General features: G+C 35.7%; 1 protein-coding gene across 5 annotated transcripts in view; it reads left to right on the plus strand.

Moving 5' to 3' along the window:
- Window positions 1-15581, plus strand: part of RAPGEF6 (Rap guanine nucleotide exchange factor 6) — a 148578-nt gene that overhangs the window by 50796 nt on the left and 82201 nt on the right. For 4 of the 5 annotated variants that reach the window (XM_032212374.1, XM_032212377.1, XM_032212375.1 and 1 more), the window contains exon 6: window positions 6621-6764. In XM_032212374.1, coding sequence (XP_032068265.1) covers window positions 6621-6764 — 144 coding nt within the window. The remainder of the gene's footprint in view (window positions 1-6620; window positions 6765-15581) is intronic. The other variant, XM_032212376.1, reaches the window with a different exon arrangement.

Raw genomic sequence — 15581 nt, forward strand, 5'->3', positions numbered from 1 at the left:
AGAAAGTATTCTATAACTTAATCTAAGTTTTTGAGCTGTGGTGATGTAGTGGTTAGGATGCAGTTCTGTTAGCTACTTCTGTTAACCACTGGCTACCGGCTCAGGATTGACTCAGCCTTCCGTTCTTTTGAGGTCGGTAAAATGAGAACCCAGATTGTTGGGGGCAATATTCTGACTGTAAACCACTTAGAGAGGGTTGTAAAGCACTGCAAAGCAGTATATACCCTATTTTTTGGAGTATAAGATGCACCGGAGTATAAGACACACCAAGGTTTTGAAGAGGCAAATTAAGAAAAAAAGGTTTTACATTCTTCAAACCTCCCCAAAACGGGCTGTTTTTCGTGAAAACAGGCCCATTAAAAAAAAAAAAAAAAAAAGGGCATGAATAACCCGCAGGAGGTTGAGTGCTCCGGAGGGGGGGGAAAGACGAGCAAAAATGCCCCGTTTTTCACAAAAATGGGTCCGTTTTTGCCAAAAAGGGGCATGAATAGCCTTTAGGAAGCTTATAGAGTGTTCCTGGGAGCTTCGGGGGCAAAATCAAGCAAACAACCGCCTGTTTATTGCTCATTTCTGCCCTCCCCAGCCCGCAGGAGCTCTCTGGAAGACTTCATAAGGCTATGCACGGCCATTTTGGTGAAGGCGGCAGGGTTTCTGGAGGCAAAAAATGCTGTATTCAGTGTATAAGACGCCCCCAGATTTTCAGCCTCTTTTTGAGGGAAAAAGGTGTGTATTATACTCTGAAAAATACGGTAAGTCTAAGTGCTATTGCTATTAATTTGAAATTTTACATCTTAAAAAAACTAACTTTAACATTACATTGATTTTTAAAAAGAATGTCATTTGAAATCAGTTGTTAGTTGTTTTGCATAGCATATTCTACTATATGCAGTACCTAGAAAACATTATTTTATAGAATTTAAGGCAAATATACTATTACAAGATTTGTAAACTTTTTTTTAAGGCTTGTAGTTTAATAGTTCTGACAATATCTGAAGGAAGCAGGTTGACGTACTTCTATAGTTCTTGATAACAATCCATTGTGTTTGCTTTTCTGGTAACAGCCATGCTTAATATTTTGCTTTCAGATTACATAGCCTCTATCTGGAATTTTGCTATGATGTAGTCACATAAGAACCTGAAAACAATGAAGTGCACAAAATAATAGTGTATAATTCATGAAGATTCTTAGAGCCCTAATTTTTCACACTCATATATATCATCCTGAAGATATTTTTAATATTTTGTAGTTTTAGACAAATAATTCTCATCAGACTGACTACTAGAAGTGAACTTGAATAATATTAAGCAATACAGTGATCTTGTGAAAAAGATTTTATATATTATTATAGCAAATGATGATGATGTTGTACCTGAATGACATTGGTATTAGCATGGTCTTTGTCGGTTAGGCATTTGGTTCTGGAGATGAGGATCTTGGCTACAGAGTTGATCTGTGCAGGGTGGTGATGGGATTGTGCATTTAAGTAGTGGTTGCTATGTTTTTTTCCCCCTGGTAAATGGTGTGTCCTAGGGAGCCATTGGGTTTTTTGTAGATTAGGATGTCCAGAAAGGGAAGTTGGTTGTTTGCTTCTATTTCCATAGTGAATTGTATTTTGGAGTGTAGGATTTTGAGAGGTGTGAGGAAGTTGTCCAGTTTTTCTTTCCTGTGTAGCCAAATTACGAAAGTCTCATCTACATATCTAAGCCAGAGTTTGGGTTTGTGTTCAGATTTATCTAAGGCATTGGTTTCAAAATGTTCCATGTATAGGTTTGCGATGACGGGTGAGAGGAGTGATCCCATGGGTGCTCCTTCTATCTGTTTGTATCTTTGTCCATTATGGATGAAGTATGTTCTCTCTCTCCCGTCTCGCAAACGTATACAAATGCCTATCCAACAAAGACCACCTGAAAACTGAATTACACACTCTCACAAACGTATTAATCTCCAACGGATTCCAAAGAAAAACAATTACCAACCTAATTCAAAGGGTGACTCCCCCCAAAAACCGAGACACAGAACAGGACAACGGCATTGCCCTCCTCCCTTACATCAAAGGCATCACAGATAAAATCAGCAAAATTCTCCACAAACATAATATCAAGACAGCCTTCAACACTGAACCAAAAATAGCCAACATCTTAAGAAACCCCAAAGACAAAATCCAGCTAGAAAACTAAGGAGTCTACGAAATACAATGCAAAATCTACCCTGCAACATACATAGGCAAAGGAACAGGAGAATAAATGCATGCATCGCAGAACACAAGAACGCAGTAAGAAAAAAAGAAAAAAACTTCCTCCCTTTTCCAGCACCTTAAAGCTGTAGAACATGAAATTAATTTTGAAGGAATCAGGTTAATCTCCAAAACAGAACACTTCAACAAGAAAATAGTTATGGAAGCTATCGAAATAGAGAAACACCTCCACAACATGAATAAACGTGACAATACCTGCCGCCTACCAGACATCTGGAAACCAGCCCTAGTCAACAAATGAGTCCCACCCACCACCCAGGCTGTTACAACACAAAACAACAACGGACACACAGCCAGCACCAATCAGCACCAATCTACCAATCATGATACAGCCACACATCCAATCAATCCACTTACTGAAACAAAGCCAGCACTCCACCCCCCCCACCAAGATTTACTGAAAGATGGCAGCTCCGACCACACTTTAAGCCCAAAACACCAGCCTGAAGATGGCGAGTGAGACCTCACCGAAATGTTGCCAAGACAATCTCAATCTTACACGGGAAAAGACCCGAATACAACATGACCAGCATACCTACACCCGTGAAAATATACAAACACACACACACACACACACACACACACACACACACAAAATATTATATTACATATAAAAAGAGCCCAATTTAGTAAGTCAAAAACATATGTGTTCATTTATTGAGTAAAATGATCCAAAGTTATATATTTGTGTATGACAAAAGAATGTGAACCTTTACTTTTACTAACTGGTAAACTAACTGCCCCCATTTGGCAGCAATAATTGCTATTAAACTTTTCTCGTTATTGTTGATCAGTCCTACACATCAGCTTGGAAGAGTTTTACTCCATTCCACCTTACAGAACAGCTTCAATTTATGGATATTGATGGACTTCCTCTCATAAATTGTCCATTTCAGGTCCATTCACAATATTTCTGTAGGATTAAGATCAGGGCTTTGATATGGCCATTTCAAAACATTAACTTTCTCCTGCTTCAGCCATTCATTGGTTGTATGATTTGTAGGCTTTGGATCATCGTCTTGCTGGATGACCCACTTTCCCTTGACTTTCAGTTCACAGGGTCTTTAGTTCACACAGACAGGTGACCTGACTTTTTCCTGTAGAATTTGCTGGTACAATTCCAAATTCATAGTTACATCAATGATGGTAAGTCCTCCTGGTCCAGAGACAACAATGCAGGCCCAAACCATGATACTGCCGCTGCCAGGTTTTATAGAAGGCATAAGGCTCTTATATTGGAATATAGCACTTGTCTTTCATACTACTTTTCATTTATGTCAAAAAGTACCATTTTTATCTCATCTGTCCACAGAACATTGTTCCAGTATCCTTCTGCTTAGCCATGTAGTCATTCTCATGTGGCATCGATGTTGTTTTTGGAAACTAGTGGTTTTCTCCTTGCAACCCTGCCATGTACACCATTTTGTTTAGTGCTATCCTGATGGTGGTCACGTGAACACTGACATTTCTCTGTGAAACTTAATAATATTTGGAGATATATAGATAGATATAGATATAGATAGATGCGCGCTCGCACACACACACACACACACACACACACACACACACACACACACACATATAATAAATAGCTTTTCATGGGAACCAGAAGTATTTTGTGTACTGTAAGTCATGACAATCTTATGATTTAAGTTGGAGACTAGAGAGGGACTAAAGTGCAGGCAAAAAAGGAAGAAAAAAGCTTGCCTTTGATTTTGACTAGAGATTTTTAAAATCATACAAAACACTATAACAGTTGAAATATTAAAAAAGAGCTACCATCCCTCCCAGGTAAACCAGACTTGATTAGATGAGCTAATTCTATTTTATTACAAGGCTACATTAACAGAATCTGGCAAGTCTGAAGGTACAAATCCCGATCCTCTACCACTTTTAACTGCCGGATCAATTAGGGCAGGTCTTCCAAATGTTCTTTGGTCTTTGAAGAATTTGGTAAAATTGTTATAGCTGCAATAACAGAATCAATAACTGCCTTTGTGAATGCATCTTTAAAAGAGATCTAAAATAAGAGATCAAAGAGGAACTAAAAAAAAGCCGAAGGATCTGCAGAACAACTGGGTAGACCGGTGAAAAATAGTCAAGGTGGAAATTTGGAAATTGAGAAAGAGTCTTGTTTGAAACCCGGAGTATCTACAGAGCAACCTTGAGATTATTGTAAGGAGTTAGGCTTTGAAGCCATAGAATTTTTTTTTTAAGATGGGAGGAAGAAAATATAGATAGCGATCAGGTATAACAGTATTTCAATATCAAATTAACAATTAATAATCGCAGAATAGTACTACAGAAGAGAAAGGAATACAAAATTGACTTGTTTAATTAGGGATAAGGTAATAAGCACATTTTTAAAATATTGATAACACTTTATGGACTTTTTATTGAAAATGGATAGAACACAATTAATGATTTTTGGATCTACCAATCAAAAAAGCATTGATCTCAGAAGAAATGTTCTATGAATGTCAAGGAGGAGGAGGAGCGGTTAAGTCTCTTGCTGAGAAGATCTCAGGGAATAACCTAAATATATTTTTGTGTACATGTTTACTATTTTTCTGCACTTTCTATTTTTTCTCTTGTCTTATTTTGTTTTATTTATTATTTTTAAAATCTTTAATACATTAATTTTAAAAACACAAAATAATTGTGCAATATTTCCTATGGGTTATTTCATGGGTTTTTCTTTACATTGGGGGTTTCCCTGCAAGGCAAGGTATTATTAATTGGAAATTACTATATTTTCAGTGTTCACGAAGCGTAGAATCAGAGTTAGAAGCAATTTCCTGACTCATGTAGTTCAATCTTCTTTGGAAACTTTTGAAACAGAATTATAGTTCTGATAATATGTCTGATAATTGCCTAGCTACCCCTTCTCAAAGGTTTTGTAATATGTATGATGTTTCAAGTACAGCAAGCTGTACACATACAGCTTGTATGTTGCAACCATATTTGTATGTTATATTTTCTTTTGAATTCTGGGCTCTGTTGTAGCAACCAGGATAGCCTCTTGCATGACATTATGACAGCATATTATGTAGCATGAGAACTAGCCTGAAGATAACTATAGGTACATCTGCAATGGTATTTAGAACTAAATAAAATCATGAGTAATTTGATGGATTAAAAGTATGCTTTATTTTTTAATAAAAGAAGTAAGAATATGATTTGCTTAAATAATTTACATAACATACATATATAATTTATAAGTATAATCTTTATTGTCATTGTACTTAAATACAAAATTATTATATTTATAAACTTCTGGAGAAAGCACTTGGATATTTTAGTGTCCGTGTATATTCTCTGATAAATGGATAAAATACATTGCTGTTGTCATAAATGGATCATTCCTGAAATAACTATTATGTATTATTCAGTCTTTTTCAAAGATTTGCATTTTTAAGATTCATTAACTTAGTGGAAGTCATTTAGATGTCTGTTTAATTCACTATTTGAAATCAGTCGTTTCTGCATATGCTAACTTTGTGGCTATCTAATAATGGTTTCAAAAATTTAATCATATAGTAATTGCAACAAAACATAGAACTCTTATTAAATTCCTGGGTGAAAGACTTGGCAATGAAAGGAATTTTCCCTATTTTGAAAATAATTATACAAATATATTTACTTTTGGCCTTTAAAATCTTCACATTACAAAAAATTAAGGAAAGCTTGTTTTGAAATATATATGTATATATATTTTGCTGCATATTTCTTACACATACTTGAATTATCTCATGTCTCCTTTTGTATATATGTGTTTGTCTCCGCTCTTTCCGGCTGAGAGTTCCAAAGGAAATGTGAATGTAGACTTTCTTTTTATAGCATAAATGAACATGAAAAAGAACAAGTTATCAACATTGCTCAAATTAAGTTCAAACCTTTTATGATTTGTATTTCATGAAACAAACTAGAGGCAGTATTCTAGCTTTATATGAAGTGAATCTGATAATTTTCTACTTCAACATGTGGTTTACAAATAGAACTTAGTAGCAAACTGTAATAACTGCCATAATAGTACAGTTTATTTTTGTCCAGGTAGCCATTTTAAGTATATAGAACTGTTCAAATACAGTGAACGGTTTTTATAGATACGTAGTGTTACTTAGGTTTTTCTTTTCTTTTTAAACAACACTGCTTCCCGGAAGGAAATTGTGGCCTCTCAGCTCATTGTAATGAGTAATTGAAGAAGTGTTGCTTTAGTTTTAGGAACTTGTGTGGATTTCTCATGACACAGTCACAGTATTAACTCATGCTGAGCCTGCCTTGATGAATTTTTTAAACTTACATAGACTTTCAGTGATATGGAAGAACTGGATGTTTAATCAGGATCCTGAACATGTGTTCCAGGTAGATAATTCAAAAGAGAATGAAGACAATATCTTGCAGAGGGAAGTGCCTCTTCGACAATCTCGCCGGAGGTTTCGGAAGATTAATCAGAGAGGAGAACGTCAGACCATTACAGATAATGTGGATGTTAGTAGCTACCTTTCCGTGAGTGTATTTCCTCTACTGTTAATTATTTACCGACCTGTATTCATCGCTCACTGTGTTTGATTTTCTGTTGGAACAAATGAAGAGATATATAAAATTACATAAAATTAGAATCATAAAATGTTAGTTAATCTTTCAAAGCAGCTTAGGTCTCTCAGATTCATTCGAATGCTCTATAAAGTCTAAAGATCAACATTGCGGCAATTTAGTACTTTTGGACAATGAGAGCTTTTACATTGAAATGTGTTTAAAAATATTTTGTGGAAGTTTAGCTACCATGAAGAAAATTCATGCTGAGCCTGGTAAGTCATTTTTTTGTGTCCAATGAGCTATAATTTCAATTTAATAGTGTATTTCTTTTTGTCCTAGTTTGTAATGTCTTTCAGCATCATAGAAAAACAATAACTTCTGACAAATCAAATTGTAATGAATTTTCAAGATTGTTTACCTTCCATCAGCTTAACTCAGAGACCCAAAAGCTAGTTTTAAAATTGCTCAGATTGATCAGGAATGAAATTAGACAAATTTTTATAAAAACAATTTTTAAAAATGTTAAAACTTACTTAAAAACAGATGAGAAATTGAAACTGCCTTCTCTTCCAAACCACCCATCCCCTTTCTTGGACTGAGATGAATTCTCAAGTTGTTCTAGGGATTGATTTATAGAATAAGAAAGCACTTACTTTTAGTCTTTTTTTGCAGATATTAGAAGTTTGCTGATTGTTCATGTTTCAAAAATAACATTTCATAAGGGGGAGGTATTTTTAATGTGCATTTTTATCCCTATAATGCATAGAATATTTCTTCATAAATGTACCTTATTTTAATGATCATTGATCATTAAAAGATATATTGAAGGTGATGCACATTTATTCAGTTATTTGTATATTATATTTCAGTCTTTTAGCAGTAGCTGATCATTCCTTTTTTACTTGTATATGATTATATTTATACTCCTCATTTCTTCTAATATATGCCCTCCATCATTTTGGGTTGTTGGGCACTTGTTGCATTTGGAGAATATGTCCTGAGTGCTCTGCTGATACACCTTGCTTGTTTACAAAAAAGATATTTTCAAACAAAGTGCTGTTTAACCCGTCAATCCTTTTCTAAAGAGAAGCCATAGGGCTACTTTAAAGCCTAGAAGAATTTTCAGAAGTGGGGTGTTGCTGGTTATTGGTTCTTTGCTTTGCAGTATTCCAGCTTCTAAAAGGGAGAAGATTTCGAAGTACACATAAACTAAGAAACATAAGGATTGTTCAACCATTGCAAGAGAATTCCAGAATTTTAGAGTTTATCCCAGAAGCATCCTTCCTTTATTAGATAGCATACGTATTCTAATAAAGGCACCTCTATCATACATGCAAAAACAGTTTTGAAAATTATCTTGTTCCCTTTAAAACTGCTTTCTTAAATTTAAGTCCTTAAATTTCAACTTTGTTCAAGGATCAAAGGAACTGAAAGGATATAAATATATTTTTTTCTCAGGCTTCCCAGAGTTCTTGCACATTGGAGTGGAATATAAATACTATTAAGCAAATGAATAAAAACTCATTTCTTCCAGATACGTTGGAATTGATGTTAACCAAATTCCCAGTGACTAGCAGTACGAAACTCTATTAAACCTTCTAGGTTAGATAAAGCTTCTTTAGACTATATAGCTGATATATATATATATATCACATACTAATATCTTTATGTACCAATTAATATATTAAATCAGATATGTATAACACACTAAGCTAATTTCAAATAAATTATTACTTTAGAATCATATCCGTCCATGCATTCATCCATCCAAACTACAACTGTTAGTTTCTTAATGATCATTTATTTTAAAAACAGTAGAAGATGAGATGTTTTAAAAATGTTTTAATATATTAAGATATATTTTGTTCCTTGAATGCATTTGATATTTTGAATGTGTTTTCTCAATAGCCTTTTATGCAGAAATAGCTTTTTGCTGTTGGTTGTTCTTTTTCTCCTGTTTGTATTAGTACTTATAAATTAGATTTACGTTAGGTTTCCTTTATTGGTTAACTTACCCAAATACATATAATTTTAATAGCATTGCAGGCTTGTATGAGAATGATTGTGAAAGTAAATAGAAATTATTCCTAGCAGAAAAGTTACAAATGGCTACAGTATTTTGTTTACAAAAAGAGGAGGAGGAGGAGGGAAGAAAAAGAGAGTAAGAAAGCAAACATGAAGCAAACTTAGGTTGTGATAAAGATGTATATAATTATGAACATGTGGAGAAATGGCACAGTGCATTACTGGCAGTTTTAAGGCATGTTATATAATCATTTTTAAGAAAAGTAATTTCTTATAATATTGAATAATGCTGTTGAATGTATGCTCTTATGATAACTTAGCTATTGCTGTTTCATGGGTAATTTATTTCAATTTTCTTCATTTCAGTTGACCTATTCTCAGCTTTATTGTTAAAAAAAATAGCTGTTTTTAACTCACCATCTATTTTTGAAAAAAAACATGAGAAAGGAAAAAAATAATGTTCTTTTTGTTTTGCTTCCAAAATCTTTTTGGGTCATCTCATGTTCTTGCTCATCTCACCTGAGCTCAACATGTAATTAAAAGGACTTCGGTTGTATACCAATTCAGGCTTTTATTTGTGGTTTGTGATAATGTTGCATTAAAATGACATTCACATTTGTTTACAAAAGAAAGACATAACTGTTATCAAGAAATTTCCCAAGCAGCATAAAAATGGTTATTTACTTTAGTATGCCATCTCTAAAAATTTCAGTTGTTGTTACCTAAGTGCTTATAAGGAAAAAAGTGTTTGTTTTGACTTATATATTACAAAACATTACATGGGAATGCTGCAAAATTATGTGGTTGAGTATTTTCTATTGATTGAGCATAGTGGGCAGATCCCTTCCATTTTTTTTTAAACATGCTTGCTGGTTTAACATCATATGTGGAGAGCTGATAGTCCTGTCTGTCATGGTGTTAACTGATGTTGTCATCTGTTTACAGGAAGCTGCTTTTCTAGTTGAATGCCAGATTACTGATTCTAAAGCAACATATCAGATATTTTTTAAAAAGCAGTTTAAGAATAGGCATTTCATTGACAAGTTAATAAGCAATTCTGTTTCCTTTTAGCAGTTTATTTCTGAAAGAAACAAGTATCATGAAATCATTTTAAAGAAGTTGGATATTTTTTACTAGAACAGAAGAGACCAATCTGTATCACACTTAAATTAGTCATGAAAGAGCAATTGCATGCCCCCTTTTTATTATTGGAGGTATCGTGATTTCATCCATTTTAATATGTGACTAATGTTACTCAAATATATTTTAGTTCATTGCCTCATTAAAAAAACTCTCTACATTCTTAATGCATATATACATTCCAGTGACGTGTGGTGAGGTTTATGGCTGGTGAGGCACTGACACAGTGATGGGTTTCAAATTTTTTTAGACTTGTGGACTTTAACTCCCAGAATTCCACAGCCAGGCATGCTCAGTTCCGATTTAAAGCGAAAGCATTTGTTTTTCTCCTTTGCGAAATAAGTTTCCTTCTTTCTTTTTCTTTTTCTTCTCCCTTCCCCTCCTCCCTCCCTCTCCCCCTCCCTCCCCCTCTCTCAAACACACACACACACACACACACACACACAAGTTGGATTGGATTATCTCTCCTACCCCCTTTTCTCTCTCTCTCACTCTCTCTCAAACACACACACACAAACACACACACACACACACACACACACACAAAGTTGGATGGGAGGGAGAGCACTAGCGAGGAGACCACAGGAGGAGGCAGGAAGCCAGTCAAAGAGCCATACTGGTGGAGCACACATACTTTCTCCCAGCCCCGGAAGGATCCAGCCCAGCTTCACTGATTACAGGTTTGAAAAGGCAATGTGGCTCTGCCTGCAATCAAACTACACTTGGGGAGGGATCTACACTTGAGGATGAAGTTTGAATTCCTCCCCCTCCCTCCGACCCACACGTACCTTTTCCAGCTGTTTCAGAGAGCATTTCAACTCTGCTCTTGCCTCGGGTCCTCTCCCAAATGAGTACCCTCTACTATGAGGCAGGAGAACGCCGTGCTTCACCTACATCAGTGTTTCTCAACCTTGGCAACTTGAAGATGTCCGGACTTCAACTCCCAGAATTCGCTGGCTGGGGAATTCTGGGAGTTGAAGTCCGGACATCTTCAAGTTGCCAAGGTTGAGAAACACTGACCTACATCATGAATTTTTAGGCTTTTAACCCTTGCTTAATTCTGCTCGAGTAATCATAAAACGCCTAAAGTCAGACTAGATGAGGCACACAGTTCTCATTCAGACTAGATGAGGCACACTGTTTTCATAGTAGAGGGCGCTTTTTTAGAGACTCTTTAAAACAGTTAAGCAGAGTCATCCACGGTGAGGCAGCTAGCTCAGCCTGACCTCAGCTCTTGCCTTTTTCCTTTTACATTTTTTTTCTTTTCATGATGGGAGTGGTGAGGCTGTGCCTCCCCTGCCTCACCTGACTGCACGTCACTGATACATTCCTTGAGAGAGAAAAATCAATCACATTTGATTCAAATATATTGAAAAAAATGGAACATCTTTATTGCTATATAGTCCAGATTGTTAGTCAAAACATTATATATGGAGACCTTGGACTGTCTGAGGGTTTTTTTTTTCCATGCAGAAGTTTCATTGCCCAAATGAAGTAACATCATATTACCTGGTTTCATAATGAAATGTCTGCAAGCAACCAACCGAACATACATACACAGCACCAAGCACTCTACAGTGGAACCCTGAGGTGCATTCTCATCTGTTTAAACAGAGGAGTGTATGTTTGTTGTACTCAGTGCATAACATGCAAAAAGAATTCCCATTCTCAATATGGAGCTTGAGACAGTTCAAGAATATACTCTCTGGAAAATATATTAATTCACTATTTAAAATGTGTCTGGTTTTTCCAATCAGCGTTCTACTCAGGAAAATCATTCTGCTGTGTTTTCCTGTTAGGAATTGTTGATGTCTATTTGAATCAAAATGCCTGATGTCAGAGACATAAGTATTAAAGTGAAATACGCTTTATTTTTCTAAAAAAAACCCAGCGTACATTAAGTTTTAGATTTAAAAAAACCTATATTTTTAATTAAAAAAAACTTTTTCTTAAAGAAGTTTTTGCATGCTAAATATCATGATTAAAGTTATATGGAGAGTGTAGGACTAATTCACGTTGGTTTTGCCAAAAAGTAATTAGTAATGGCAAATCATTCAGTGCAGAAGACCTAATACAGTGATGGCAAACCTTGTTGTCCTTGTGTGTCAAAAGCATGCACGTGTGTGTGCCAGCATGCATGTATGTGCCCACACCCATAACGCAATGCTCACATGACCCCCCTCCCCCCAGTGCATGCATGCATGACCCCCATGCCCAATTTTGGGCCTCCCTGAAGCCGTCTGGGACCAAAAATGGGCCGTGGGGGGGCACACACAACCCCCCCGCATGCGTGGTGCAGCTGATGCTAAATTCTTTTAATGAAGGTTTATTCCTTTATATGTTTCACTATTTTGGTGTATAATACTTTGTCTTTTGTGTAGAACAGGTGTTGAACTCCAGTTTCATGTATTTTCCCCTCCTTTTTTTTAAAGAAATGAGTCACATGGGCTGTGTTCCAGTTCTCAGAAACAGATGCTGACCTATCTTAGAATGTATTGTATTTTTGAAGTTGAGGAAGGATTTTCATTTCTCCGTTTCTGACTTTGCAATCTTTGCAAAACTGAAAGAAATAAGGGAATTTGATACATAGAAGTGAAAAAGTAATGTTCATAATCTGGCATACATTTCCCAAAGCATCTTCATTTTAATTTGAATGTAATCATGTTTGGAATTATATATCTAGTTTACTCTAGCCTAGTAATTACTGGAAATAAAATATTTCTAAGTCTAAGAAATAGGACTAAAAATCCAATGTTCTGTCATTTATGAATCATATGCATTGCCTTGTTTTGTGAATATGTCATCCAGCCATAGTTTCATCCTGCCCTTGTTTCCATATTATTTCTATTATGAACTTGAGCACCAATTCTGATTATATGATGTCTTTATGTGGACATGGAACTGATGTTATGTTAAATTGATAGTTGCCTAAGGAATTAAATGTACCATATTTTTCAGACTATAAGATGCTCCAGACCATAAGACGCACCTAGGTTTTGGGGAGGAAATCATGAAAAAAAATCTATCTTTGCCTCCCAGCAATTTACTTCCTAGAGCAAACAGCCTGGTCAGATTTAGCACAGCTTGGTTTAGCACAAGCAGCTGATTGGAAGTTGGATCTGCCTCCTGGAATATTTCCTATCAGTTGTTCCAGGCTGCAGAGCATCGCCACCACCCATCATCGCCGTCACCGCCCATCACTGTGGCCACCTATCACTGCCTCTGTGTGCCCCATTTTTGACCTCTGCATGTCCAGTTTTTGGCCTGGCTGTTTGCTGCAAGGAGTCAAATTGCTGGGAGTCAGCGGCTGAAGGGTGGGGGCCGGCGGGTGGGGGGTCTTTGGCAACATGTTCTGCATAAGACACATTTGGGGGCGGGGGAAACGTGTGTCTTATACACCAAAAAATATAGTATTTGAAAACATGGCCTGGCTTCAATTTGTCTTTCTCACAGAGACCTTCTTTAAATCAGCTTCTGTGCATGTTTGTTCTCATTTAAAGTTAATATACTGTATTGTATTGTATACTATACTGTACTGTATACAATACAATACAATACAATACAATATATAGAGCTAATATAACATAATAGAGCTATGCAACATTTGCATAGCTCATATTTATATATGTAAGGAGATGTCCAGTAGCAATTGTGAGGAGCACTTTAAATCAAATACACTTGTTTCTGGAATCATGGCTTTCTGGAATAAAGACACAGGTTCTTTCAGGAATGGCTGGCATGCTTTATGACTAGCTTTACAAAATTTGACGCATCTTTTCCTCTTTGATTGCAAAGTGCTGCATTGTCCTAATAAAATAATTGCTTCCACATCACATGGAACATTTTCATGACACAAATGGATAGCAGCTCAATTGAAACTCTCTATGTCATGCACAAAACACTCTGTGATGAATTGTCCTATACTAAGATAGCATGATGAATGTCTAAAAAAAAAAGAAATCACATTGTTGTTGTTTTACATATGATAAACACTCTGTTCACATGTATTGGCTTAAAACTATATCCACTAATTTTACCTAATAATTTCCAATCAGCTAGGCAAAAGATAGTTCATACAAAAACAAAACACCCTGTCATATGGACTGAAATCAGAGTTCTTGGAATTATGCCCCGTAAAAGGGCTTCTTGTAATGTATCACAGATGTAGAACTGCAAATTGATCTAGCAAATGCTAATTTAGACTATCAAAGCATGGAAATGTAATTTCTGTGCACCCAACCAGCTTGTTACAGAAGGCTCCAGCTCTGTCCAAGTATTGGAGTGCTTTTTTTTCAAAGCCCAACTCTTGTCATTCTATCGACATTGGTAGAGAATTCAGTAAAGTGCTATCTAATGAAAATGGTTGCCCTTGTGGAACAAGATCAGTGAAAACTATTGGTCATAGTTCCTTTTGTATTGAACTTTATATGCAACATGATTTATTGTTTTATTTTACCTTTTGAGGCACTGGGAAGCTTGTTATAATTTTCTCCTTCCACATGACATGAGTTTTTATGCCATCTTCCAAGCAGCCAAATTTTGTGTTGTGTTTTGCGTAGAATTCTTGGTAATACTTTAAAATCTGTTAATAAATGATATGTTAGATGATAATTCCATTACAGTTTAAATATGCCATATCTATATGATATTTGAAGGATGGTCATATAATTTTTTTTATTTTTTTTAAAAAATATGATAACAGTAATATTTATACCCAGAAGGAGATTTAGTTCCTTTCACTAGCTAAGTCTTACTCAGAGGTTTGAGAGATTGGCAGTGTTTCAAAAGAAAATGTAGACTTGTCTTCATTCAAATTTAGGGGGAAAATATGAAATTGGTATATGCTAATAATTTTTCTTCTAGTCTCTGAAGATTCTCAGTCATTCTGGTCATGGTTGTTCCAAAGGTACTTTTTCATAAGGCAACTGAACTTTCTTGTTTTTTTCTTTAAAGTTGTTTTGCTTCTCAACCAAGAAGCTTCTTCAGCTCTGACTGGATGGTGGGGTATTGAAGGACTTATATTCCTTGCAGAAAGCTGGTTAATAGCATCCTTTTAGAGAGGCACGTGAAGATTTATCAGTGTCCTCAGGGTCACCCGAGTAGTGCAAATTGTTCCTGTAGTCTGAATTTTTGAATCATTGAATACTCCCACACCATTTGAAGGGTGTTCATTCCAATGTGCATGGCTAAAGGTCTATGGATATTCTCAGTCATTCTGGTCATGGTTGTCCCAAAGGTACTTTTTCATAAGGCAACTGGACTGACTTATTTTTTCTTTAAAGATGTTTTGCTTCTCATCCAAGAAACTTCTTCAGCTCTGACTGGACGGTGGGAATGGAAGGATTTTTTTCTTCTAATGAATTTGCCTGAATAAAAAGCAAAGGTTAATCAGTGTTCACTCTAAACCAGGCAAGCAGATGCTCAAGTCATATCTTTAAGCAGCGGTTGAGTTGGTCTGGACAAATTTGGCCCAAGAGGACTATATTTTTGAAAAATAGCATGCAACATACTTTATAAGTTTTCAAATTATTTTTTTAAAATTGAAAAGTTGTATCTTGTTCTCTCCTTTGCTTTGTCTTCTCTTTCCCTTTGCTTTGTTTCCTTTGTTTTGTCTTTTCTTCC

This window comes from Thamnophis elegans, chromosome 2 (genome assembly GCF_009769535.1).
Source record: "Thamnophis elegans isolate rThaEle1 chromosome 2, rThaEle1.pri, whole genome shotgun sequence".
Taxonomy (NCBI): domain Eukaryota; kingdom Metazoa; phylum Chordata; class Lepidosauria; order Squamata; family Colubridae; genus Thamnophis; species Thamnophis elegans.